This window comes from Cololabis saira, chromosome 5, assembly GCF_033807715.1.
Source record: "Cololabis saira isolate AMF1-May2022 chromosome 5, fColSai1.1, whole genome shotgun sequence".
Taxonomy (NCBI): Eukaryota; Metazoa; Chordata; class Actinopteri; order Beloniformes; family Belonidae; genus Cololabis; species Cololabis saira.
The window spans coordinates 33812648-33837569 of NC_084591.1; the positions used below are offsets into that span (position 1 = coordinate 33812648).

Sequence of the window (24922 nt, forward strand, 5' to 3'; positions counted from 1 at the left end):
TGTAGTAAATTAAACATGAGCATTTAGTCCTTTTTGACATTTATTCGTGAATAAGAGATCTGTCTGTGGGTAATATATGGCGACGAGGGGGTGCTTTTCACGGCAGGGGTGCTGAATCCGGCACAACACCTGATTCACAAAACATTCTTAAGAAAAAAAATCTTCTTAAGTGTAATTTTTTTTCTTAAATTCAGTCTTAAGAAGAAAAAAGAGAAGAAGTCATATTCTCCAAAAAAGTTCTTAAGTATTTTCTCAACTTTCTTTTTAAGTTTCTTCTTAAGAAAAAACTTAAGAATAAATGGTATTCTTGAAATAAAAGTTCTCAAATTTGTTCTTGACTTTTTTCTTAACTTTAAGACAACCTTGACCTGTCTTAAAATTTCTTCTGTGAAAAGGTAAGCCTCTAATATCACCTTTTTCGCACATTAATCTCATCCACCATAACCTCAAGCTCCTGCCTTGAAAAGTTCCTGCATCTCTTTTTCTCCTTCTCCATGTTTAGTGAGTGACTGATGGTTAAGACGCACCTGTATATATGTTGTTTGTTGGCACTTATTATTTGTAATCAGCACAAATTATCCGTCCCCATATGATAAAATCCACCATCCCCCCTGATTTTTTTTTACAACTCGAGTACTGATGATAACCCTTCCTGAGTGGCAGCTGTATCATAGTTACCCTTCAGAAAATTACATTTTAGATGCTGCTGCATATCCTGGTTTAGACTCATGTACAGGATATCTGTACATGTTTCACAATATTGTCTTTGGTATCATTTTAAAGGGGACCTTTGAAGCATTCATTCAAGCTAAGATGTGAATCTTTCTGACCAACATAGAGGTCACTGCAGCTCTTTAAACTATAAACAACACACATTTTTACACAATTTTCGCCTAAATGATATACTATCTTTTAGCCCTGTGTCACCTAGCAATAACAGAGACACAAAATACAAAAACTGGAATACTCACAGGACCATAAGGATTCAGGAAATGTATAATATGCCCATACATCTTAGCTTGAATGAATGGTATCATTTTAAAGGGGACCTTTTAACCAAAGACAATATTGTGAAACATTGACAGATATCCTGTACATGAGTCTAAACCAGGATATGCACCAGCATTTAAAATGTCATTTTCTGAAGGGGTGGGTAACTTCATGAGCTGATAACTATGATACAGCCGCCACTCAGGAAGGGTTATCATACCGAAATATCATCTACAGACATAGATATTTTCAAAGATTATAAGCAAGTTTTGTCACCTTGAGTGGTACTGATATCTGGTCTGGCCCATGGACTAAAAGGGGCTATAATCTAAGGGGAGAACTACATTTTAGAAAACATAAAGTACGAACAACAATGAAAAGCATGTGCATATGGAACTGTGGAGTGACTCTGTGGAACAGTTTGGAGCAGGAAATGAAACAAAGTATTAACATAAATCTGTTTAAAAAGAGATACAAAAAATGATTTATAAACAGGTATATGGAAGAGGAAATGGGATAACGAGTAGTGTGATAAACAAATAAAATAGGGGAAAATGGTATATTATACTTGCTTAAGATATGTTTAGATATTTATGTGGATATTTATGTAGTATAATTATGTAATATATGTTATATATTTATTAGGTATGTAGCATATATATATTTATAGGGATATTTCTGTAGTTTATATAGTGTATATTTATATAGATTTATATGATATTTGTATTTTCTATCTTCTATTGATGTAATATTTCTATTTTCTATATACTTATATGGATAATTATGTAGTAATAGGCATGTTTACATAGTATTTATAGACTATATTTATATGGATATTGTGTAGATATAATATTAACAATAATGTAAATTCATAGAGTTATAAAGGGGTAGGAACTAGGAAAAAGTGTATACTTCTTCCTACTACTTTTGGAACATATGTGAATATGAAGATGTTACTGTTTATTTATTTTTTTTTAATTTTTATATACATGTTCGAAAACTAATTCATTCAAGACTCCCGCCTTTCTTAAAACAACCTTTGCCATTCGTGGTATTTTTTAGATTAATTTTCTTTTTCCGTGCACAAGGCGCGTATTTAGTATTTAGTCCCTATAGTCTGGGCTCTGATGGTTGACTCCAACTACGTGACTATATAAATCAATCAAAATACTTTAATAATCCCAGAGGGAAATTATTGTTGTTACAAGCTCCATATACATACAACATGTAACACCCCTCTCGTGTAAATACAAGCAGGGCCTGGGTTACTCTTATGATATTCCCTTTGTTGTTATTATACATAAAATATGAAACACGTATATGAACACCACAAAACAACAGATTGAGTTTAAATGCTCCTTTTAGTGGTAGATATTGTTAAAGTTCAAAATAATAAATGAAAATATGAAATAAAACACTTGGTTCAGTAAAACATTACATTTTAACAGAAGTTATATGTATTCCCAGTAACCTTCAGTCACTTATATGTCTTAGATAAAATATCTTGAAGCATAAAATAAAACATAACTAATATAATGGACCCACGCACATTCACTCCTCACACACCAAACCAACCAAAACCCGTTTCAGGCCTGTGTCGTTGCTCGGTTGCGTTGGGGCCTAAAACAAACTCGCCGCTTCACTTTCAGCAAGCAAAAATTAAATGCACGTGCAGGTAATGTACTCACGGCTCCCAACAGACAGTAGGGGGAACCACAAACATATTAAAAATAATATATATATATATATATATATATATATATATATATATATATATATATATATATTTTTTTTTTTTTTTTAATAAAATATGCTTTTCATACATCTATAGAATTAATTAATGTCTTTGCAGATTCCCTAATGAGCCCAGAATGACCAAAAATCTATATTTAGCTTACTGATGAATGAGGAACTTGTCCAAACTTTTCTTTCCCGACAAGCAACTTTCATATTTCACACTATTAGGTGAATAATCCAGGTGCCATAAAGTAAGAATCCAGTCCAGCAGTTGTTCCAACCAATCACTAAACCAGCTCCTCTGCAGGTAGATGGTAGGTCATTAGTGAAAACCCCTGTTCTAAATGTACAGGCTGATCTAGAAACATGGCAGGGTTTTTACTTTATGGCACCTGGATTAATAGTGGATGTTTAATTGCAATCAGAGTAAAACGGCAACAAAACCTCCGTCTCACCAAGACCGGTGAAGGAGGATTTCACTGCTCTCCTTTATCCACATGCACTTTTCAACACCCCCTGTATGTGGCAGTAAGTGCTCAGCTCAGCTGAGTAGTCAGTAAAAACAGTCATGAGCTGTACTTAAATTAGATCAGTACCACTTTATTTTATGTCAAGATCATATAAATACGACATTTTCAACACTTTACATTTACTTGGCAATCATAGCGTTGACGTTCGAGGCGCAACGAAAGAGTTGATCACACAACTGAAACATAGGACACAGTACAAGAGAGGCATCTGAACAGCTTGGTCATTGTATAATCAAACCTGTTTTATGATTCATTATAAAATCACAAGTATTAAACTGAAATTTCTTTTAAAGATCTCTTCAGCAATTCAAAACAACACATTTAAAATGCATTCTTAAGTTGAAAGTATTTTGTAAATCACGCTATAACCATATTTTGTGCAACATTACTTTGCATTAACACTTAAATAATTGATGCTACATTAAATACATCGGCCTAAACAATCCTTTCTTCCCATAATACTGCACTGACTTTTGCGTTACCTAAATGGAGTAACTTCTTGTAACAAACCACCTCCACTGTCTTCCATCTCATCCTGCGTTTCTCACGTACCAGATATAACTGAAAGCAGGAAAACTGCTCCACCCCCAGCCTGACGTAAACATGTTCTCTTCTTACCGTGCTACTTTAAATCTGCATTTCTATTTCAGACTTCCTGTCACCCGGGTTAGTGCATGACAGCGCACACATTCGAAGCTTGGATGCACATCGTGGACTAACGACAGACCGCCTGACTGTGCTGACGCTAGAGACTAAGTTTGGAGCCGAGCATTGGTCCAAAAATAACACCCCCCCCCCCCATCGTGAGTAAAGTGAATCAACACTTTTCCAGACACTTTACAAAAGGGGATGATCAGAAACAAACAAAAAATCTGGTTGAAATGTGTTCAAATAGTTCAGCACCCCGCTACCAAGGTCTTGGATGTCGTCTGTGTTTTACCAGAGTTGCCACATTGCGGGGTGTCAAGAGGATCTCTGCTGATGGTCAAGTCTTTCTGGGAGACAGCAGGCGGATGGCTGCTCTTTGGTGACGGGATTCCAGTTTTAAAGGAGCCTTGAAGGTCCATGTTGATACAAAAAACTCCAGACAACAGCTGCTTCTTGTACTGATCAAGACGCACGAAGACATCCTGCAGTGAGGAGCTGCTCCCGCTCACCCAGGCGGGGAACAACCCGGCTGAGCAGGACCTGGATGGAAGGGATCGGTAGTGGTGCAGCTCCAGCTGGCAGAACAACCTATAGGGATCAGAGGCATTTATGGTTATTAAAGGGTTTAACAGACTTTCATTGTTGATTTTAAACACGTTTAACTCTGAATCTGCATGTCCCTTATATTTGATGATCTTTAAGGTCATTTCAAGGTCATTGTTTATCCTTGAGTGGATGCAACTTTACTCCCCAAGTGTCAATTTACATTTTCTGAAGGACAACACTTCCAAACATTTGAACCTTGTTCCCTGCTAAACCTCAGACAGCATCAGCTGTCACCGGCTTGTAATCAAAGTGGAACAAGATATTCCCACCGAGATTTTGTTAACTTTAGAAGAATGATAATATTGACTACCTGAAAGTGCAGATAACTGACATCTTTCCAACAACTTTAAAAAAGTCAGTATGTGTTTCTATGAGTTGTTGGGGGACTAAGCACGTTGAAATCCAGTCAAGTCTACATGCTATTAGCAGGAGCAGTGGGTGTTCATGTGTGTCCTCCTAACTACATGGTTTAATTGCTTACTGGAAATGCAATTTGAGTGCGTACTTAACTGCAATATTACCTGGCAGATACACGTTGAGAAAAACTCTTGGAGGCCTGGCCAAGAACGTGCTGTAAGATTTTAAAAATCTGCTCCCGGATCCAGCCCACATCTTCCTGCACATCTGGCAGCCACTCCAGAAGTCTGCACATGAGGGACACCGGAGTCAGTCAACAGCAACGTGGTGCGCATACTACCGCTTGTGTGGCGCTACCATTTCTGGCACCAAAGTACTCAACACAGACAAAGCAGTCTGAAGGTATTTACTTGCAACAGTCGATAAAAGCGAATGTGAAATCAACGTTCCTTACTAAAGATAAAATGATTAAACAGGCGCGCACAGAATGATCAAACACCAGCGGAAGAGGAAGACATAATAAAGTCACATGGTACCTGACAATCAAGGACATGGCAGACTCCAGCGGGAGAGTGTAGGGCAGCATCATGGCTGACGCCATCCTGACGGGAAGCAGGTTGCTTAGCGACTGCACCAGGCTCCGCCTCTCCATGCAAGCCTCCACTAAAGCTGCAGAGGGAGGCACAGATACTTCATTAAACCACATCATCTTAATTTCCAACATTCTTCATAATCTCAGCAGTGGCTTGATTGATTATATTAGTAAATAAACGTGATTTGTAAATTCAAATATAATCTAACGCTGCCGCAGGAGAACGTGTACACCTCCAGTGCTGTTACTCTGATTCTACACCACTTGTTGTCTTGAAAGTGCCATTAATAGGACTCATACTAATCCTCAGAGCTGACGAGACTCCAGAGGTTCGTGTTGAGAGTGCTGAAGTTTGAATAACAATTAAATTCAGCTGGTTGAGATACGACCCGTGAACCCCCAGGGAGCACCTGCAAGGTCATCTGAGCACTAAAACAACATGACGTGGTGTTCACTATAAGTTACCTGCTTTCTTTAAGGTTTGAATGTTATTGTAACCTGTTCATATCGAAAGTCTAAACGCTGGAGGGGGAATTACAGGCTACACGAGGCCACGCCTGTCGTATAAATGATGTCATGTTACCTTTGTGCAGGATTGGTGGAAGGCATTCGATGATATGCTTGTCTATTGAGCTGTCGTAAACGCTCGATGAGTTCTCTTCAGCATGTGACTCGTCTTCTGTCTCAGTTTTGTTTTCCCCCTCATCTTCCTCACAATCCTCCTCTTCCTCTCCCATGGCGAGAAGGGGTCGGTCTCGCAGAGGTCCATTCAAATCAAGCAATCCTGAAGGTCAAACAGCGGGAAACGACACATGCTTTGTTAGTTCATCTAACAACAAGCTTTATTTAAATAAACTATTCATCAAGCTAATGCTAATAAATTGTTATGTAACCAGCAGAAGCTGCCAACTGACTTGGCGACAAGGTCATAGGAGGCTCACATGCTGATAACGTATCAGGACGATAACGTGTGGGTACAAATACTTTCTGGTCATGGGACAAAAGATCAATCGGGCTGATTGGTACCGAGTGGGTTTGATGAGAGAGAAGAACGTCTGAAACTTACTGTTTCTCTCCAGAAAGTGAAGAGCATCTTTATATCCCTGTTTACACATCGCCTTCATCACCTGCATGAGTCAAGAGAAGGTCAATGAGTTCTGTTCATTCGAGGAAGCCAGGAACATTTTCACTGTCACACACGTGTGTAAGGCTTTACCATGGGGTCGGGAGGGAAGAGAGCTCTGGACACTCTGTAGAGGTTGGGGAGGGTGAACTGGATGCTGGTGTTGGTGAAGCGCAGCTCGTGGATGTTGGTGGAGGAGTCTCTGGGGCAGATGTCGCTCTCGCCAGAGAAGGGCGACACGGTGATGGTGTTTTTCAGCTCATACTGCGGCAGGTTGTCTGAGATTCCTCCGTCCACGTAGCGCTGAGGAGGAAAAAATAGATAAATACTGGCAGTAGCGCTAACGGACTCCGACAAGCAATTGCACAATATTGACAGGATTATTGAAAGGGAGGGACGTTTATCCACAGGGCGGCGAATAAACAAGACCCGATGACGTGTTTGTTTACGGAATGATATAAAACGTCAAATTTGGAGGGAAATGCAACGCGGGCTGACACTGAATGACATGAGCTCTCTAAAATCTGAGTGACCCTCATTGGATGACATATCTGAAGTGCCAGCATGATCTCGCTTGGCTCGCTGCACACGCAGAAGCAAACACGTGCACTCGAAACCCATCACAAAGGTTACTCGCAAAGGGGGGGGTGGGGGTCCCTGGTACTGCTCAATAACATTTCCAGGAACAACTTTGCTCTAGAAACATGTCCAGAATAAAAAAAGAAAGTACCAGCTCTGCCCCCCGCCCCCATCAACCCGACAACCCCACACACTCCACGCCCCTCAGCGTGAGGTCTCTGACGAACACTAAGTCCACTGGAATGTTATAATCATCGTCTGCACACACGTGTCACTCAGGACAAACACATTCTTGAGGAGGGGGGGCTGACCGGCACAGCTACATAAGGTGCCAAGTCACAACAACGAGGCCCAATAGGGAGGAAACATGAAGGCGCTCCGCCCCCAAGCCTCCCGCCTATGTGCCATGAGTCATTTAACATTAGTACAAGTTCAATTCTTAAAGGTTTCTGACGACAGCAACAGCAGAGACAGAAAAGCAACGACGTGATGAGTGAAAGGGATTTTACTCACCACCCCTTGAAATGTTGGAGGAATGAGGCCACAGTAGACGGGGATGAAGGCGCTGCAGACACACGCCTGACCCAAACAAAAAACAATATCACAGATCAGACAAACGTGCAAAATAAAAACTGGAAAACAATGATTATTCACATAAAAAAAGACTGCTGTTTGAACGATTTGAACGATTTGAACGACTGTTTCTTTTTTTATTCAAGTAAAATGATCTCATCTGAATGTTTTTATTAGAAATTTAAAAGATTTAGTATTCTAATCGTGGCATACTTTATAACGTAGTCAAAAAAATGGGAACAGAAGATCAGTCTGACGAGGTGACATCTTCAGCCAAGAAAACAATTAATGAGAAAATAGAACATTTTGGAAACCGGAAAATGAGCAGTTTAACTTTTTGTTTAACTGACTGACTTATTGAGGTTTACAATTTGCAGCAGTACCAATTTGAAATGGTTTAAATAAAACTAAAAGGCACCTTGAAGATACTGTCACAGTCTCAGAGTTATCCTGAGTTGTATTTCCATCCCCAACTAACAAAGTATTAAGAGGAAAACAAAAGGGTTAAGTTGAAATGTAAACGCCTGCGAAATTCATCAGATCTTTCAATTTTTGCTCCCATCAATCACAAAACAAGATAAAATTAACTTACAGGCCCTCCCTACTGTAAATACGTTTAAAGGTATTTCAAAATCAGCCCTTCGGGAAACATGTAGCTGTTTTTAAATCAATTTTCATTAAAAAAAAGTCTTCATCGTATATGTATCTTTTATTGTCTTATATCTGAAATGTAGATGTGTTGTCTTGACCAGGACTCCCTGGAAGAAGAGATCTTGTATCTCAATGGGACATTTCCTGGATAAATAAAGGCTAAATAAAATAAATAAATAAAAAAAGCAATGTAATCAAGAAGAAACAAGAACACTTAATGTGCCACGTAATCTGTCCTGTGTTCTGAATGACATGTATTCTTTATTGTGTTTAACATTAAGGTATTTATTTCAGTAATATTGTGGTCACGCTGGTACTTCTGGTCTCCACTTGCATGTGCTATGTTGGCTTGAGTCCTTTTTCATTGAGTCAGACCTTTTATTTAGTCCTAAATTTAAGTTCCCGGAGAAATGTCAATGTCACTGCTATAAGTGAGTAAGTTCAACAGCGGTGACATGCCTCTAAAGTCCCGGGGTAACCTTGACCTCAGTGTTGGTCAGAATATTGGTGCTACCATCCTGCACGTACCTGGATCAGCTCCTCTTTATTGGCGTAGTGAGACACCAGGACGTTTTCTCCATCTGTGACCTTGGTGAGCGAGATCCCCAGCCTCCCGTTGGCCTTGTCCTGGCAGTCATCTGGCAGGGTGCGCTGCAGCATGTGGCGCACGATCTTCATCAGGTTAAAGGAAGGATGCATGGGTCCGAGGTATCGCTTCCTGGCCTCTTTGGCAACCTCGATGATGCTTGCACCGGCATCTCCTGTGGACAAGTTAACACAGTTAGTTTACAGTATATGATTACCGGCAGATCAAAATGAAACCCAAGATCAAGGACTCTGGGTCACAATAACGACCTTTAGGCCTATAGCATCCTATCAGACTTTTTGACTAGATGTTATAAACAACTTTATTAGCAAATCAAGAAGTTATATTTAAATAAAGGTTTTTTTTTTACTTTTTTCAAACCACCAGAGTGCCTGCATTTTTTCTTTTGAGTTCACTGTTGCACCCATTGCAAGAGCACCGGTGGTTGTGGGGACACCAGCAGCGCTCCTGTTATTCTGTTTTTTAAGTTCTATTTAGGCTTTACTGCTAAAAATTGAGTTTTAGGAGTTTTCCATTAAGATGAAGAAAGTTATAAAATTGAGGAACAAGTCAAAAAGTGCTTAGCTGTTAGATTGAAGAACAAGTCAAAAAGTGCTTAGCTGTTATTTATAAGAGCCATAATAAAATCAAAACATTTCAAACGTTTACAGATTTGTAGATCATGATGTTTCAGCCACATTAAAGTTTATTCTACCCTTAGGTTGACTGTTTCAGAGCAGTAAAGTGCAGTGATTGCGTGCAGCCTTACCGAGACAGACTCCCGTCACCAGGGCGGTGGCGGTGAGCGCTCCGGCGGACGCCCCGTACACGTGCCGGGCGTTGTGCACCAGGAACGGGGCTCTCTCCACCAGACAGCTGGCCACCCCGACGTGGTAGATGCCGAGGAAGCCGCAGCCGGCGAACGAGATGTTCCACGGAGAGTCCAAGGGAAACATGCTGTCCGTTAGGTTAGGTTCACTGACTCACTGACAAAAAACACGATAAGCCCTGGTTTTAACCGAAGTTAGGTTTTTTTTTCTCAAAAAAGCGGAAGAACAAGGAAAATTAAAATAAAAGATACTATAAAAGTGGCCTTTACAGCCCAGGCGCGTCCATTTGCGTGCGGCTCCTCCAGGTGCGTTGTCTCTTAAATAGTGGACTTTGCCTCTTAATTTGACAACAGAACAAAAGTTTTTTTTCTTTTCAGTGGCGGAAAGGTCGGTTGTTTAAAAAAAGTAAAACAATTCTTTACTGTTTTAAAGTAACCCACGCCCGTAAATGAAGCTTTTTGTAAGAGCCCCTGAACAAGTTTGTACCGGCGTAGTAAACTATGGATACTTGTTGTTATTTTGCTGGCGTATATTTAGGGGGATAGAGCGGTGGATCCCTCCTCCAATCAGGATCGATGTCGTAAGAAGAACTGACCAATCACAATCGAGATACGTGAGGCGCTGACCAATCACAGTCCAGATGGTTGAAACACCGGGGAAGTCAGTGTGCGGTCACAGCTGTCAAATGTTCCTCCCTAGACGGACTTCCTCGGATTGTTTTGTTCCCGCTAAATTTATCTTATGTTAAAATAATTTTGTCAGGAAAAAAATGTATCAAGAGACCATAACAGACTTGTCAGGTGTTTTTAATAATAGATTTTATTTGGAAGAATTTGTATTGACCTTTTTTGCAGTCCATTGACAGGATTTGCCTACTGTTTGCAGATTGAGAACAGCAAACCTGAACATTTTGTTTTAATCAACGGTACTTTTAATTCAATTCAATTATTAAAAAGGCCCCAAACACTGAAATAATTTCAGAGAATGCAAAATATCCATCCTAGTAATAAAGATACAGTAAAATAAATATAGCTTTGGAATGGAAAGGAAATCACACTCAACATCACTTCTTATGTAATTTCCTTGAATAAACTGTTCGCAGAACTATGCTGCAAACAGGCAGCACTGTGAAACTGACTAAAACTGTCAGATGTTCAGATTAGGACATCTTGTCTTCCTTACATATCTTATTGTGAAACTGCAAGCAGAGTTCATGATACTAAAAATGTGTTATACTCAATGTTTCATAAAAAATGAGTTAACTACTGCCAAAAAAAACAAAACAAAAAAAGTTGCAAAGATATGAGCTGACCTTACAAAGTCATGTTGCATTGTACCAGGACATGACTTCTACACTCACAATGTTTCTATAAACAGTGTTGTTTTGGTACGTTACTTGCTGACTGTACCAGTGTGGCATTTGACACTATTACTAATTTTTTCCTTATAAATGGTCTTCCCAACAGATATGAATGTTCTGTTTCTGATCAAAATACAGAGCAGTTTTGCAAAAGGATCAGCAACTGTGTTATACAGTTCTGACATAAAAACAACTGTGATGGCAATATAAACATAATAAATAAGTTTATAAAACATATACAAAATTCATAAAGATGGCATATACTTTTCATATTTCTTTTTATGTTTGTTTCTGGAGTCTGACAAAGTAATTTGAATTAATCTGCATAATCTGCTTGAGGATTGTTTGTGTTGAGCCCTTCACTAAATACTTCTGGTCACATATTACATACTTACATGCATGTTATACATTTTTCAATTACTTACTATATTTTTTATTGCTAAATGGTGCTGTTTTACCAGGTTAAAATCCTATGTACATTGTACATTTGGCGAAATAAAGCGATTTCTGATTTCTGATTCTGATTATTTAAGTAAGTAAAATGTTATTTATCACATTCCTAGATAAAAATCACAAAGTGCCTCACAATTAAACATAGAACAAATCGTAAAATACATATTCATTAGATTAAACACACATTTACATTAAATGGTCATTTAAAACAAGCCTCAACAGCGCCATGTAGTGGTCACGTGTGGAACAACGTTGCTGCACAACTGTCCCGCCCTTAGTTGAAATTTTGGCGGTGCCACGATGAAGACGCTCGCTTTTACACACAAGATGCACCGGAGAGGCGGGGACGTAGCGTAATAGTTGCCCAGAGTCCGCCCGTGTCATGCCGGCAGACGCCGTAAACACAAACAAACAAATATTATCTGTGACGCAAAGCATTCGTTTTAAAAACACTTGGATACCAGGAAATAGTGTCACAGAGTGCACAAGTAATCCAGCCACGCTTCTGAGTATTTATTATGCAACACTGCAATAGACCGTAAGCAACAAACGCAAATCAACGATTGATAAGAGAATATTTTAGAAAACCTTTTTTTTAAGCACATGCTGCCTGCATGCTGTAATGGTTAAACTTCCTGTTGAATACTTCTCCCTGCATTTCCATGCAGCTATCCGACTCTGTCTGTCAGGGATGAATATAGTAGTCATGGCACGAGTGACAGGCGTGGACTGTCATTCAGTTCATCCAAACTGGGCTTGTCAATCATCTGGAACTATTTAGCAGTCTATTTGGGGGGAAAGTGTCTTCAATGGGGGACAAAGCAGCTCCGGATGAAGAGGGGGATGGAGAGCATGCAGCCGGCTGGGAGGTGAAGGCAAGCAGGCTGCAGGCAGGTGAGGTGGTCATTACACCTGTGCATGGCCCATCAGTAGAGCTGGGTAGAGTAGCCAAAAATTGTACTCAAGTAAAAGTACTGTTACTTCAGAATAATATGACTCAAGTAGAAGTAAAAAGTAGTCATCCAAATAATTACTTGAGTAAAAGTAAAAAAGTACTTGGTGAAAAAACTACTCAAGTACTGAGTAACTGTTGAGTAACGTCTGATTAATTTTTTTTTATCACAACCATTCAAACAGACAAAAGTACAATATAATCATCTTCAGGCAAATTAAATCAATAAAATAAATTAAAATTAATAAAACATTTAAAAAAAACCTTAAATTAAAATAATCTTATAGGAAATTGAAGTACTTTAATAGATAATACAATAAATAAAATAATAACAGAATAAAAAAATAAATTAAGCACAAGTAGCACAAAATTTCAAGCCTTTGTACATTTCTTTTTTAACCAGGCAGAACTAGAACAAGCCCATGAACTCATAGTGTTTGAGTCTGTGTATATGTGACAAAATATGCAAAAACAAACATTTTTTCTCAAAGAATCACTCAGTGATGTCATGAGATTGACGCGTACGCGGATAAAAGGGATAAAAGAAAAGTAACAGCTCAACGTAGCCTAATGTAGCGGAGTAAGAGTAACAGTTTCTTCTTCACAAATCTACTCAAGTAAAAGTAAAAAGTATAGTGATTCAAAACTACTCCTAAAAGTACAACATTTCCCAAAACTTACTCAAGTAAATGTAACGGAGTAAATGTAACTCGTTACTACCCACCTCTGCCCATCAGGGTCAGCACCTGAAGCTGCAGACGTTCCCAAAGACACTGCCCAGGGAATATCACAGGACTGGATGGGCGAAGGGCTGGCAGGAGCTGCAGAGCCCTGCAGCCACATGGACAGCCGAGATCCCTCCATATCAAGCCCCTCCTCGCCCTCTTTCTCCTCCACCCTTCAGCATGCACATTTCCCCTCATCGTCCTCGTCCTCCTGGTCCTCCGCCGTGTCTCTGTCTCCACCCTTGCCCCCCACGGTGGAGCTCTCAGCTGTGTTGACTGACACCAGGCTGACCCTGGATGTCTACCAGAGGGGAGCGGCTGCGTTGCCGTTGCTATGGGGATGCGTTCCTGGGCAGCTCAGGGGCGTCCAGTACCTGAGACTGGGCTCTGAGGACAAACCCGGCCTGGATGCTGCACTGGACGTCCTCCCCCATCTGACAGAGCTGCGCTCACTGACCGTTCGGGGTACTTTTCCTATTTGTTTTCATGTCATTTTTTTTACCAAGTATTGTTCAAATGGCCTGTTATCAGTTACTTTGAATTAGGGCTGTTCGATTTTGCCCAAAAATAAAATCTCGATTTTTTTCTCTCAAAATCCGATTTTCGATTACGATTACGATTATTTTGTGAATTGACAAAAGGCAAAGAAATGATTTCAAATATGCTGTTTTTTTATTGAAAATTTGCCCCATTGGGCTTTAAGTGCAAACTTTGCTCTTATTAAACCAAAAATGAATGAATAAAGTGCAAAACTCTGTAAAATAAGTTTAAAAAAAGTTTAAAAAAATATAATAAAATATAAAGTTTTATCTCTGAAAAAAAAATCAGCAAATCAACCCTTGCAAACATACAGTAAGTTATATTTCCAATTAAATAAAACAAGACATTTTCTAATTAAACTAAACTGGGTCTTTGCATGCTAAATAATAATGCAACCCATGAAGGAGGTAGAGGTGTGTAATGTCAGTCATTACATTTGCTATTCACATTTGCAAGTTTTTTGCAAGGAACACGAGCCGGTCTACCGCATCTGGCTTGAGGGATGCCCGGTGGCATGTTAGTATATCACCATGGTTACAACGCCCCCTCCTACACTAAAGAGCCTCTCCCATGGGGCACTTGTCGCAGGTATTGAGAGGTATTTCCATCAATCATTAATATGGTATCAATCATTAATATGTGTGCAGACAAGGTAAAAATAAGAAAAAAAAGTGAAAAATCAATTTTACGAGTTTCACGTTTTAACATCGTTCTAATTACATAATCGCGATTACGATTTAAAATCGATTAATCGAACAGCCCTACTTTGAATTGCATAAAGAAATTAAGTAGAAACTATCTTGATAAATTGTAATTAAGGTGTCACACTGCTTGTTCCACGAACTCTAATTACACATTTCTTTTTAATTATAGGACACTGTCTTTATGACTCTGCGTGTGAGCCCCTGCCTGGTCTCCTCACCACGCTGCCCGCCTCCGTGTCCTCTCTCTCTCACCTGGTGCACGTGGATCTCTCCTTCAACCAGCTCTCCTGTCTGCCGCCGTGCCTACTCAGCCTGCAGCTGCTGTCTTCATTGCTTCTGTGCCACAACCACATATCAGCGTTGCCTCCCGACGTGGGCCGGCTGTCCTCCCTGACCTACCTGTCCCTCCTGGGGAACCAGCTGGTGTCTCTTCCCCCGAGTCTGGCTCAGCTGAAAGCGCTGCAGAGGTTCGACGTGTCGCATAACCTCCTGCAAGAGCTACCTGATGAAATGGGGTCTCTTGGGGGGCTTGTGAAGCTGGACTTGTCCAACAACAAGTTGAAGCACCTACCCGAGAGCATGGGTAAGACTTCAAGGGGGAAGAAAAGGGGGAGAATTGATGATATCTGAGCTGAAGTGTTGACTGAAATGGATAAACCCACGTGACCTTCGTCTTCTTTGCTGCACAGGCTCTCTCGTTTCTCTCAGGGAACTTTTTATCCACAGCAACGACTTCCGCCTGATCCCAAGTTGTCTGAATAAACTGCCTCTCCTCAAAATAGACGCCCGTGACAATCCTTTGGGAAAACCTCCAACGCCACCTCCTCTTCCTCCTACACCTGGTGAGCAAGGAGGGAGGAGCGATTAGTGCTTACGTTACTTTAACAGTACTTAAATAATCGTGTATTTGTTTTGTTTTTTCACCAGATCAGACAGAGATGAAAGTCCCAGAGTTGCACCTTGGAGTTAACCAGCACAGGTACAGCATCACGGTAATCTGTCTTGTTTTTTTTAGTTTAAAGAACATTACTGGATGAAACGTTGCTGGCTTGGCTAAGGTGCTTCTTTTGCTCTTTAGCTTCAGTGTCTCGTCTGCTGGGTGTCATGTGTTTCTCCCAGGGGGGGCTGAGCTGCTGTTCCCCCCGAGGTGCGTGGCGTCCATCGCCAGACTGCGGTGGGCCGAACGAAGGCCACACAGGAAGTGGGTGTGGCTGGAGGAACACGACGTCCTCCTGAGTCGACCTCTGGAGCTTCTACCTCACGGAGTTAAATTTCTAAAGGTAAAAAAGAAGTTATGAATGGTTTATTGGATGTAAATGACCTAATAACCCAATCAAGTTGATTAATTTTGTCTTTACTGACTGAAAAAACACACTCAGAAGAAAAATTATTATTATTATTATTGCTGCAGTTGTTTAAATCAGTTTAAATCTTTGTGTATTCTGATGAGTACAAGAATTCAGCTGCTTGGACAGCCTGTTATCACGGGTTGTCATGACAACGTCCACAAAAGGAGACTGGGCTGGATTACAGGCTGCCCAGTTAATCGCTGGTGCTCTGTCCATGCAGCCGTTGTGATGATGTCAGAATCTGCACGGGTCGTGTGCGTCCATCACCGGTTTACAGCCTGAGACCTTCACGCCCTTTTTTCATATTTATTTTGAGAAATGATTTCCTTGAACTCCTTGATGATCTTCTGGAGGAGTGTTTGGAGTCATGTTAAGTTAGTTTTACATACTGATTTTTTTTTCTCAAAGCACACCTATGCACTTATTAACTGGGCTTCTTCTAATTTTCTGATAATTGTACCTATGGATTCAGTTTTGCGTCCCTTGCACGGAGTGGCTTCACAGAAGTGGTTCATAAAAGGAAATGAACTTCTAATTCACGGTTCTGCTTTCGTCTCATCAACGTGTAGCCTGTGGAAGTGTGCGTGCCGTACCATCGGACCAAAAGAGGGCAGGTGGTGGTGCGGAGGTTTGATGGACAGTCGTGGAGCACCCTGCCCACCGATCTAAGGAGAGGAAGCGAGGGCAATAGCTGTCACCCCGGCGGTCGCCCAGCAAGGGTAAGCTGTCAGGATGCACTGAATGAATGAGTCGCACGTTTTTTTTTCTTTCATAACAGCATGGTTTTAGATGTAATCTAAAACTCGAGGTGTTCCTCTAGCTGGCCTGCTGTTCAGTGAGCCACTTCTCCTGGTTTATGGCCGTGTCCCGACCAGTGCTGGACAGCTGCTCGGTCACACCCACTGGAGCGCTGCTGGTGTCCAGCTCCCACCCGGGAATCAAGCTCCACTTCCCCCCAGACGCCACTGTGCAGACCCGTACTGTAACGTTGCAGGTAACATCTGCTAGCGCCGGTATCATCACCAGTCTGCTTGCAGAGGCGTCTGTCTGACTCTCAGCGCGGGTCTCTCCCTCTGCAGGTGCTGCAGGTGTCTGAGTTGGAGGTGCAGGTGCTGTGTGCTGATCCTCAGACCAGCGTCAGTCCCCTCCTCTGTCTGTCCCAGACTCCCAGCTTAGATTTTCTTCAGCCAGTAAAAATTCAGATTCCTCTTCCCCCTGGAGTAACAGGTATAGTAGATCAGGTTCTTATGCATGCATTGTAACAGAGTGCATTAGCAGGCGTTAACGTGGGTTGTGCCTCTGCAGGGCATACTGCTGATATGTCCCATTTGCACCTGCTTCACGGAGATCCCACCGCCCAAACCTGGACGGACATCACATCACAGGTGTCTCTATACGTTACCCATTTGTATGCTGTTTTCTACGTTACACACTTCTCCTGGTGAGTTCAAGGACCATATTCAGATCAGGAAGGCCGTGTATTTGATGCTATGGTGTACAAACGTTGCATTGTTGGCCCAATAACAGGTACTGGCTGTGGTACACCACACAGCGCTGCGTTAGTGGGGTGGTCAGGAAGGTCTACCAGAAGCTAAAACAGTTCAGAGTCCAATTCCTCGTCCTCCAGCGGAGGACGGATCCCTCACAAGTCCTACTGCAGTGTTTACCTGCTAATAAGGTGAAGATGCTCATATCAGCCCTCTTTTATAAGCCTCTCTTTGTGGACTTGTATTTATTTTCCTTGTAAATGTGAGTGTTGATTGTAAACGCTGGTTCCTGCACAGGTAGAGGGCAGAGTGCAGTCTTTGGCAGAGCAATACGATGGACCCCAACCTTCAGACCTCTGCGATCTGCTGGAGGGAGAGCAGTTCTTCGCTGGCTTTGAAAGGGGCTTAGACATCAGCGCAGGTTTGAAGTCTTAGTTATCTTACGTTAGATAAAGCTCCAAGGTTTTATTAAATGCTGTTGGGGAACGGTCGTCCCAGAGCCTTTAAACAACATCTTGTGCTGAAATTGTCATTTTTCTTTTCTTCCAGACAGACCGGACTGTAAAGGGGGGCGGCTTTGCTTTGTGTTTTACTCCAGCTTGAAGAATCTGAAGGAAGTTTACATCTGCCCGGTTCAGGGTCAGACGGGACCAGTGAGGGGACAGGTAAGACATGTGTTTTCCAATTAAAATCCTGCACTTAAGATTTCCACAGTCCACAACTGTGCAACCAGTACAACAATCAGTACATGGCCCCACATCAAGTAACAGATGGTACATATTACACATTTACATACGTTGGTTGAATAAAATCACAATCCGTCACCAAATATCTGATTTATATTTGAAGTTTCATGGGATAGAAGTGAGTTCTTCCCTCTTTACACATCTACCTGTCTGAAAAACAGGGACAAAGACGTCCCTCGACATTTATATGATTACTAAATGTTATTCTCCTTCAGTTGGTGAGAAGAAATGCAAGAAAAATTGTATTCTTTCTGTCAACATGTCGTCTCCTCGGTGCTTTACAAAATTCCCTAAAATACAGACGTAAATTCTCTTTTTATTCATTTTCTTGAGAGCAACAAGAAAAGCAATAACATCAAATCGAATTACCTGTCACTTGCAAATCGCTCATTAGCCCAGAGGCCGGGTCTCCGCTGTGGGAGGTTTATAAATCCACATTTGAAGGACGAACCTCACAAGTGTTGGATAAAAAAAAAAGAGTCACTTTCTTGTAAAAAGAACAGAATAGAGCTCCAACCCAAGTTAGGATAAACAAAGCGTGGAGAGATGACTTCAGTCCAGAGAGCCAGCCATCAGATCTGAAGTATGAACTTCTCCAACTGCGAGGAACCACGGCAACAAACATTCAAATTCATCTGTCTGGAGGCCGCAAAAGCATCCTCGCAACCAAATACACGCTTATTCCAAGATATTTTGGAATCAAAGATAAATAAGTTTGTTCAAAGTAGCAGCTGACCCTCCTTCCTTGGTGCACTTTTAGAGTTAGGAATGAAACGGGGTCCATATATATCCAGTTATTGGACCAGCTTTCGGTTCATAACGGGTTAAGCTCCCGGCCTCCCTGTCCCTGCAAAAGTGCTGTTGCTAAGCAACAAACTACATGTCATGATTTAACATTGAAAGTGACAACATCATATATATTTGGCACATTTGCTGCAAAATAGGAAATTATATTGATATGAACTAAAATGTTACACATATATTGCAAATGCTGTTTATGGATTTCAATATTTGTGAATAAATGAATATTTTAAGGTTTGTTACGTTTTACGTGTCAGATTATAATATCGACTGTTTTTTAGCCAAACATTTATATTTGCCATGTAGAGCACATTTAGGTGAATACATCAGCTGTATTCCCATTATTCTTGGTTGGTCGGTGACATCATGACGCGGAGGATGTCTTCCTCGTGTAAGGACACACCCCCTTTAATCTGCGGTGGAATCTGACCACTCAAGGAAAACCCAACCTCACGACATAGTGAAAGTCTCAAAATAAAGACCGGCACCTAAGAAATTAGTTTTTTTTTTATAGAACTACATTAATATCTTGTACACCTTTTTCTTTTATGAGTTTACAGTGACGTCCAACGTGTGAATCCATCTCTGCGACCAGGGGTTAATTTGTGCCGGATCCTGCCGGAACAAGATCCGGCACCTCTCGATTTTGGCCTCCCTGCGTTCCGGGACTTATTTGGGCAGATCCGGCACCTCTCGTATATATATAAAACAATAATAATATAAAAAAGTTTTTTTTTAATGTATAAAAAATAATAATATGCATAAATTCATTTACAGAACAAATCCCAAGCATTTCATGTTGTTTATAAAGATTTAACGTCATTTGAAAGAGTCGGAGATTTGTTGATTCAATGAAAAGATGGGCCAGCAAACCACGCCCCCGACCAAAAAAACTTTGGAAATTTGCTGGATCTGGGGAGCCAGCAGCGAGCAACGCAAACATGTCAAAAAGACAGTTGAATTTACTGTCTTTTTTCAAAAAGAAGGAAGAGTTGATTCTTCAAAACGAATCAGAAAAGCAACAAGCGGCGATGAGGGCAGCTGCAGCACAATCAATGTGGTCCTTGCGCCGCGGAGCACATACACATGAATGGATTTGTGTCGGTTGCTGTGGATTATGTTTTCTCACTACAAATAAAAAAACGGCCTGAAGCCCCCCATAATTTGATCTCAGCCCCCCCAAAATTAAGAGGACATTTCTCCCTTTCCAACGATACCAATATTGTGTTTGTACAATTTAAAACTGCGTTATTTTGGGGTTGATGCAGCCGCGTCTCTGCCTGCCGTCACTGCACTGTGTCCAGCAATGTCCCGCCCACAGCACCATCTGATTGGTTACACACAGAGACAGGCACGGGAAACAGCCAATCAGCGGTGGAGGCTGTGCATGCTGTGCTCACACACAAACAGAGGAGGGGAGAATAAGTTTAGCCGGGTAGAGAAGCTCCGGAGAGGATATGTTTCCAAGGTAAGTTAAGGCAGCAGACTCCCTATTATTGTTATTCTAGCTTTCCAAAGTGCACCAGATTGATGCATTTAAATGCATTATGCTCAAAAAATTTCCCGGGGGGGTGTCCCCCCGGGACCCCCCCCGGTACCCCCTCGATGTTCCGGGACCTCTTCATGGACAAATTAAGCACTGTCTGCGACACTTAAGAACAAAGTTTCCCAGCTCCGTAGTTCTGCTGTTTGGTGTCGTGAATCCTGCCGCCAGCCCTGCCGTCACAGTGAAACAGAGCTTTGCACCTTTGTTGCAGGTGTCTTTCTACAGAGGGGAGATACCCGGCGACATACCGGAGGAAGTGGCCAGAAGGAGGAAAGGACCTGACAAGCAGTGGCTCGCTACTTTACCGCTAAAACTTCCTGTCAGTTAAAGTTTCAGATTTCTCTTTTATTTTTTATTTTTTTTAATTTCCTTTGATAACATAAATTCTCCAAGTGCTATTATTTATTTTTCTCTCTGTACACATGATTTTGCCTAAAACAGATGTTTTGTTGCAGCAACAGCATTTCTAGTTCTGTGTGCTGCTTGCAGCTGCTGTGCTGCGGCCTATAAATGACGCCACCCCCTCGTACCTCTCTTCCAGGCACTAAGCTCAGACAACACTTTCACCCTGGAGGAGCTGCAGCACCCCCCTCTGAACCTGGGGGACCCCGAGAGCGGTTACTTGACAGAAGCCAACCTGCTGTCCATCTCCCTTCAGATCGGACAGGACTGGCACGTCATCGGCATCAATCTGGGTTTGAGCTACCAGGAGTTGGAGCGCATCCAGTACAAACACAGGTAGCAAGGAAATAATGTGTCTCAATACAAATGGAATGCATGTTATCTGCAGGAATATGTAACTTGCAGCGGAGGGCAGGCATGAAGGTCCGGCGTTTTGAAGTCTTGAATCTGATTATTGTGTTCTGAGAAGAGTTTCAAAGCTGTTTAGTTGTTTGGACAGCTGTACGAACTATTTGTGCCTCCAACGTGAACCTCTGCAGAACTTAAGCATGCATGCAGCTTATTGAGGATGTCCATGATTAACATTGGAAATAAGAGTGACGCGGAAAGTAGTCAGGTGACATCATTGCAGTCCGGTGTCCTTGGTCTGGATTTGAGTGAAAATGAGTTCCAGTGCTGATTTAAACATGCTGCATATTTACTGTTTAAGAATTTGTGCACGACTGAATTATGTAATTGGTCCACAAACGAAGTGAGAGCGTCCGTGGGAACAGAGAGTGAGCGGCTTTGTAAGTGGAGCACAAGCTGCAGTGGGAGAGAAAGGAGTGAAATCGGGGGGAATTTGATTGTTTTAATCTGCGACGTCAGCCTCCGTCGAGCCATCTGGGACACTGCAGGGGATTATACACGAGCTGTTGCTCATCACCCCCCAAGTTATATATGATGTAAAAATCACGTCTTTGTAGGTATAATGTGTTGGTGGCGGTACATTTAGAGGTACATCAGGAGCTCTACAAGCTGCCAGGAAGTTTTAATACCAGGTGTAATTATTGAATGTTGTGTCTAGGGCTGGGGATCGATTCAAATATCAAGAATCGATTCGATTCCGATTCTTAAGATTCAGAATCGATTATCACGCTTTGATTCGATCCAATTCGATCCGATATTGATTTGGGTTACTGTTAATAAAACTGTTTTTTCAGCTGTTGCATGAATTATATGACTGTCTAGTTATGCAACATATTAATACTAGTATTATATTGAGATTAAACGGCAAGTATTGGCAGCTAATGATGCTGTAAGGACCAATCACCTCCCAGAATGCTGATAGAACTGCTTTCAGAAACATCGTGTGGGTCAGAATTATCAAACAGATCCAGGACAGCAAACAGAGGACGAAAGAAATCGCTTTTATTTTTTTCCCCATTTATGAGAATTTGGTTTTTAACTTTTATGCAAATGTAACCCCAAGACAGTATATAAAGCAAAGAAATATAGACAATTTATGCAATTATAACTGAAAACTTGAATGTTTTCATACCTTTAATAAACATATTTAAAGGCAAAAACATGACGCATGGCAGTTATTCTCATGTCCAACAAAATATTCCTTTTTTGGGCATAAACAAAAAAGTACCAAAAGTTGTAATGTAATGATGAAAAAAAAAAAAATAAATCTTTTAAATCGATCTTTAGACATATGAATCAATTTTCAGGAATTAATATGAGAATCGATTTAAAATCGGAGAATCGATCTTTTCAACACAGGCCTAGTTGTGTGTAAATCTGTATGTAACACATTTCTCACCACATGTATGAGTATACCGCTGGTACTCACCGATGTACACAGGAAGAGCAGGTTAAAGGAAGCGTCGTTTTCAGATAAAATGCTATAATGTGTCATTTCTTGTCTGTTTTGCCCACCAGGGACAACCTGAGCGCGTTGGTGCTGGACATGCTGTTTCACTGGGCCCGGGCACAGAGGACAGCTGGACCCGGGGCAGCGTCCAGGCTCATGGACGCCATGATAGAAAGTGACAGGAAGGACCTGGCAGAAGAGATTGAGGACATTGTCAGTATAGGAAGAAGAAAGTACTCAGAGTCACTGAGGAGAGTTGGACTTGAAGCGGAGGGTTCCCCCCATGGTGAAGAACAGCAGTAGATGAGAACGCAGATGGCTGACTTGCACTTGAGGAATCCGCCCCCATCATCTCATCCAGCTATGTAAACAGCTGTCGTGGTGCACAAAAGTCTCTTTTTGAGCCCCCCGGTGGTGGCATCCTTGACGGGACTGATGAACAGCCTGTGGGCTGTGATTCGATCGTTTAGCACTTTTTAAAGACTCATGGTATAAAAAAAATCCTAATAAATCCCACATCTGCCAAGGAAAAGTAAATCAACTCGCGATACCATAAAATTGATTTAAAAGTAGACGTTACACTTTGTTTTAGCTGGAGACTTTTACCTCAAATCATTTAAGTTGTGATTTTATGAATCCTCAAACTGACCATTTTCTACTTGGGATGTATATTTAAAGAAATTATTGGTTATAAATATAAATGCTGACCACACGTTTGCTGTAAATTCCAGTAAAGGCCCGTTCATGTCCATCAAAAGACCAGAATTCATAGTTATTATGAGATGGACGACATGCATGGCGGCTTGCCTCAGGGAGGGTTTTTGTGATTGGACTCAGAAGTTATGTGGCCGCTTAAATTTAGCAAAACAGTCTGCTTTTCCTGTGTGACCACACAACAAACCAACAAAAAAAACACTGGAGGACATTTTTTAAGGATTTTTTTCACTGTTTGAGTCAATGCCTCCTCTTATTTGCTCCTGCACTGCAGAAACTTTATGGCTCCTTTTCTTTTAAGCCACTAACTCAGACCAGGTCCTCTTGGCCTTAGGAACCATCGCTGAAGAAATGTTAGGGTGACTGGTTCAGATGAGGGAACCCTGCAGCCATAGGTTGAACCTTTAGATGCAGCAGTCGCACCCGGGATTCACTGTAAAGATTGAGATGGTTAGCAGTAGGGATGGGAATTATTAAGATCTTTACGATTCCAATTCCTTTTTGGATGCTGCTTAACGATTCGGTTATTTAGCGATTCTCATTTGGAAAACGAGGACAACAATGAGGCAAATGGCGCTAATACAATAGGCAGTGTTTGTTAGGTAGTTACCTGCAGTATTATTAGCCAAGGCCATGCTAACGTTGCTGCTGCTGGGTTGAGAATTACTGACGTTGGTCTGGAGGGGAGCGAAATCACGACATTCATTGATCGATTATTGCATGTTGGTAGTATTTCCTCCCTTTGATGAAATATTCACTTGGGAAGTATTGCAAGTTGCCCTGTTGTCATCTTTTTTACTGAAATGTAACCAGACCTTTGAGCGTTTGTATCGCATGGGTGTCTTTTTTACTATTGACTGCTGGCTTACGCGCCCTCTGGAATCAAAAAGGGAATCGTTTTCAAAATTTGCAAACGATTCCAAGGAGTTGAAACAGTGGGAACCGGTTCTGAACAGGATCCGATTCTTGGTTCCCATGCTAACTTAGCAGTGACGCACCAGCTCCGGGAGGTTGTGTTAGGCCCTGTCAGTACGATACAACATACAAAGCAAATAGGAACATAAAAGTGACATGAGGGCACCCACTGGGCGGTAGGAGTGAAAATCATCTTGTACTTCCCTCATTAAGGCTCAAATCCTGGCATCCAATAAACAGGAAGGAGCAGGATCGGGCCAAAATCAAGAATGACTTTCTGGAATAAACATACGTACCCTCTCATTGGTTGAAGTGTATGTATATCGCTGCTTTAACTACCTCTTTGTTTACACCATCAGCATCACTTAAGACTGAATATTATCTAATGGGTGAATTTCTTTAATGATCTATTAATGTTATGTGGTGTACAGGTCAAAAGGAAATTATAAACAAACAAAGCCGCTAGTGTATATTAACTATAAATCTGGACTTTATTATTATTAGTTTTAGTCTTTAGGTTGCACAATAGTCTTAATTTTGGCATTATCCTGCTCCTTCCTGTTTATTG

The 24922-nt window shown here is 41.3% G+C and overlaps 2 protein-coding genes across 3 annotated transcripts; one reads left to right on the top strand and one right to left on the bottom strand.

Annotated features, from left to right (window-relative positions):
• Positions 1–3311: 3311 nt before the first annotated feature.
• Positions 3312–10301, bottom strand: pnpla2 (patatin-like phospholipase domain containing 2). 2 transcript variants are annotated; one of them, XM_061721683.1, is made up of 9 exons: positions 9742–10301; positions 8915–9147; positions 7676–7741; positions 6677–6886; positions 6527–6587; positions 6044–6244; positions 5405–5537; positions 5033–5155; positions 3312–4493 (listed from the first exon to the last, which is right to left on the bottom strand). In XM_061721683.1, the coding sequence occupies exons 1-9, from the start codon at positions 9926–9928 to the stop codon at positions 4154–4156; spliced, it is 1554 nt and encodes a 517-aa protein (XP_061577667.1). In that variant the 5' UTR covers positions 9929–10301; the 3' UTR covers positions 3312–4153. The 2 variants fall into 2 exon arrangements, with proteins under 2 accessions (XP_061577667.1, XP_061577668.1); XM_061721684.1 differs by having other exon boundaries at positions 4372–4493; positions 5022–5155.
• A 1783-nt stretch (positions 10302–12084) lies between these two features.
• Positions 12085–24741, top strand: pidd1 (p53-induced death domain protein 1). The gene is made up of 16 exons (XM_061721717.1): positions 12085–12509; positions 13305–13757; positions 14706–15119; positions 15226–15378; positions 15464–15515; positions 15615–15816; positions 16455–16604; positions 16706–16879; positions 16965–17112; positions 17191–17326; positions 17413–17563; positions 17670–17793; positions 17922–18037; positions 20677–20784; positions 21007–21203; positions 22794–24741. The coding sequence occupies exons 1-16, from the start codon at positions 12425–12427 to the stop codon at positions 23026–23028; spliced, it is 2898 nt and encodes a 965-aa protein (XP_061577701.1). The 5' UTR covers positions 12085–12424; the 3' UTR covers positions 23029–24741.
• The last annotated feature ends 181 nt before the right edge of the window (positions 24742–24922 follow it).

What these genes read in the sequence shown, in the direction of transcription:
- pnpla2 (XM_061721683.1), bottom strand. Translation starts at nt 9,928, where the DNA reads ATGTTTCCCTTGGACTCTCCGTGGAACATCTCGTTCGCCGGCTGCGGC. An exon ending in TCTTCCCTCCCGACCCCATG is followed by an intron (nt 6,588 to 6,676) that starts GTAAAGCCTTAC and finishes TGACTCATGCAG; the next exon opens with GTGATGAAGGCGATGTGTAA. An exon ending in TCACTTTCTGGAGAGAAACA is followed by an intron (nt 6,245 to 6,526) that starts GTAAGTTTCAGA and finishes TTTGACCTTCAG; the next exon opens with GATTGCTTGATTTGAATGGA.
- pidd1 (XM_061721717.1), top strand. Translation starts at nt 12,425, where the DNA reads ATGGGGGACAAAGCAGCTCCGGATGAAGAGGGGGATGGAGAGCATGCA. An exon ending in GGCAAGCAGGCTGCAGGCAG is followed by an intron (nt 12,510 to 13,304) that starts GTGAGGTGGTCA and finishes TCTGCCCATCAG; the next exon opens with GGTCAGCACCTGAAGCTGCA. An exon ending in GGGCTTAGACATCAGCGCAG is followed by an intron (nt 17,794 to 17,921) that starts GTTTGAAGTCTT and finishes CTTTTCTTCCAG; the next exon opens with ACAGACCGGACTGTAAAGGG.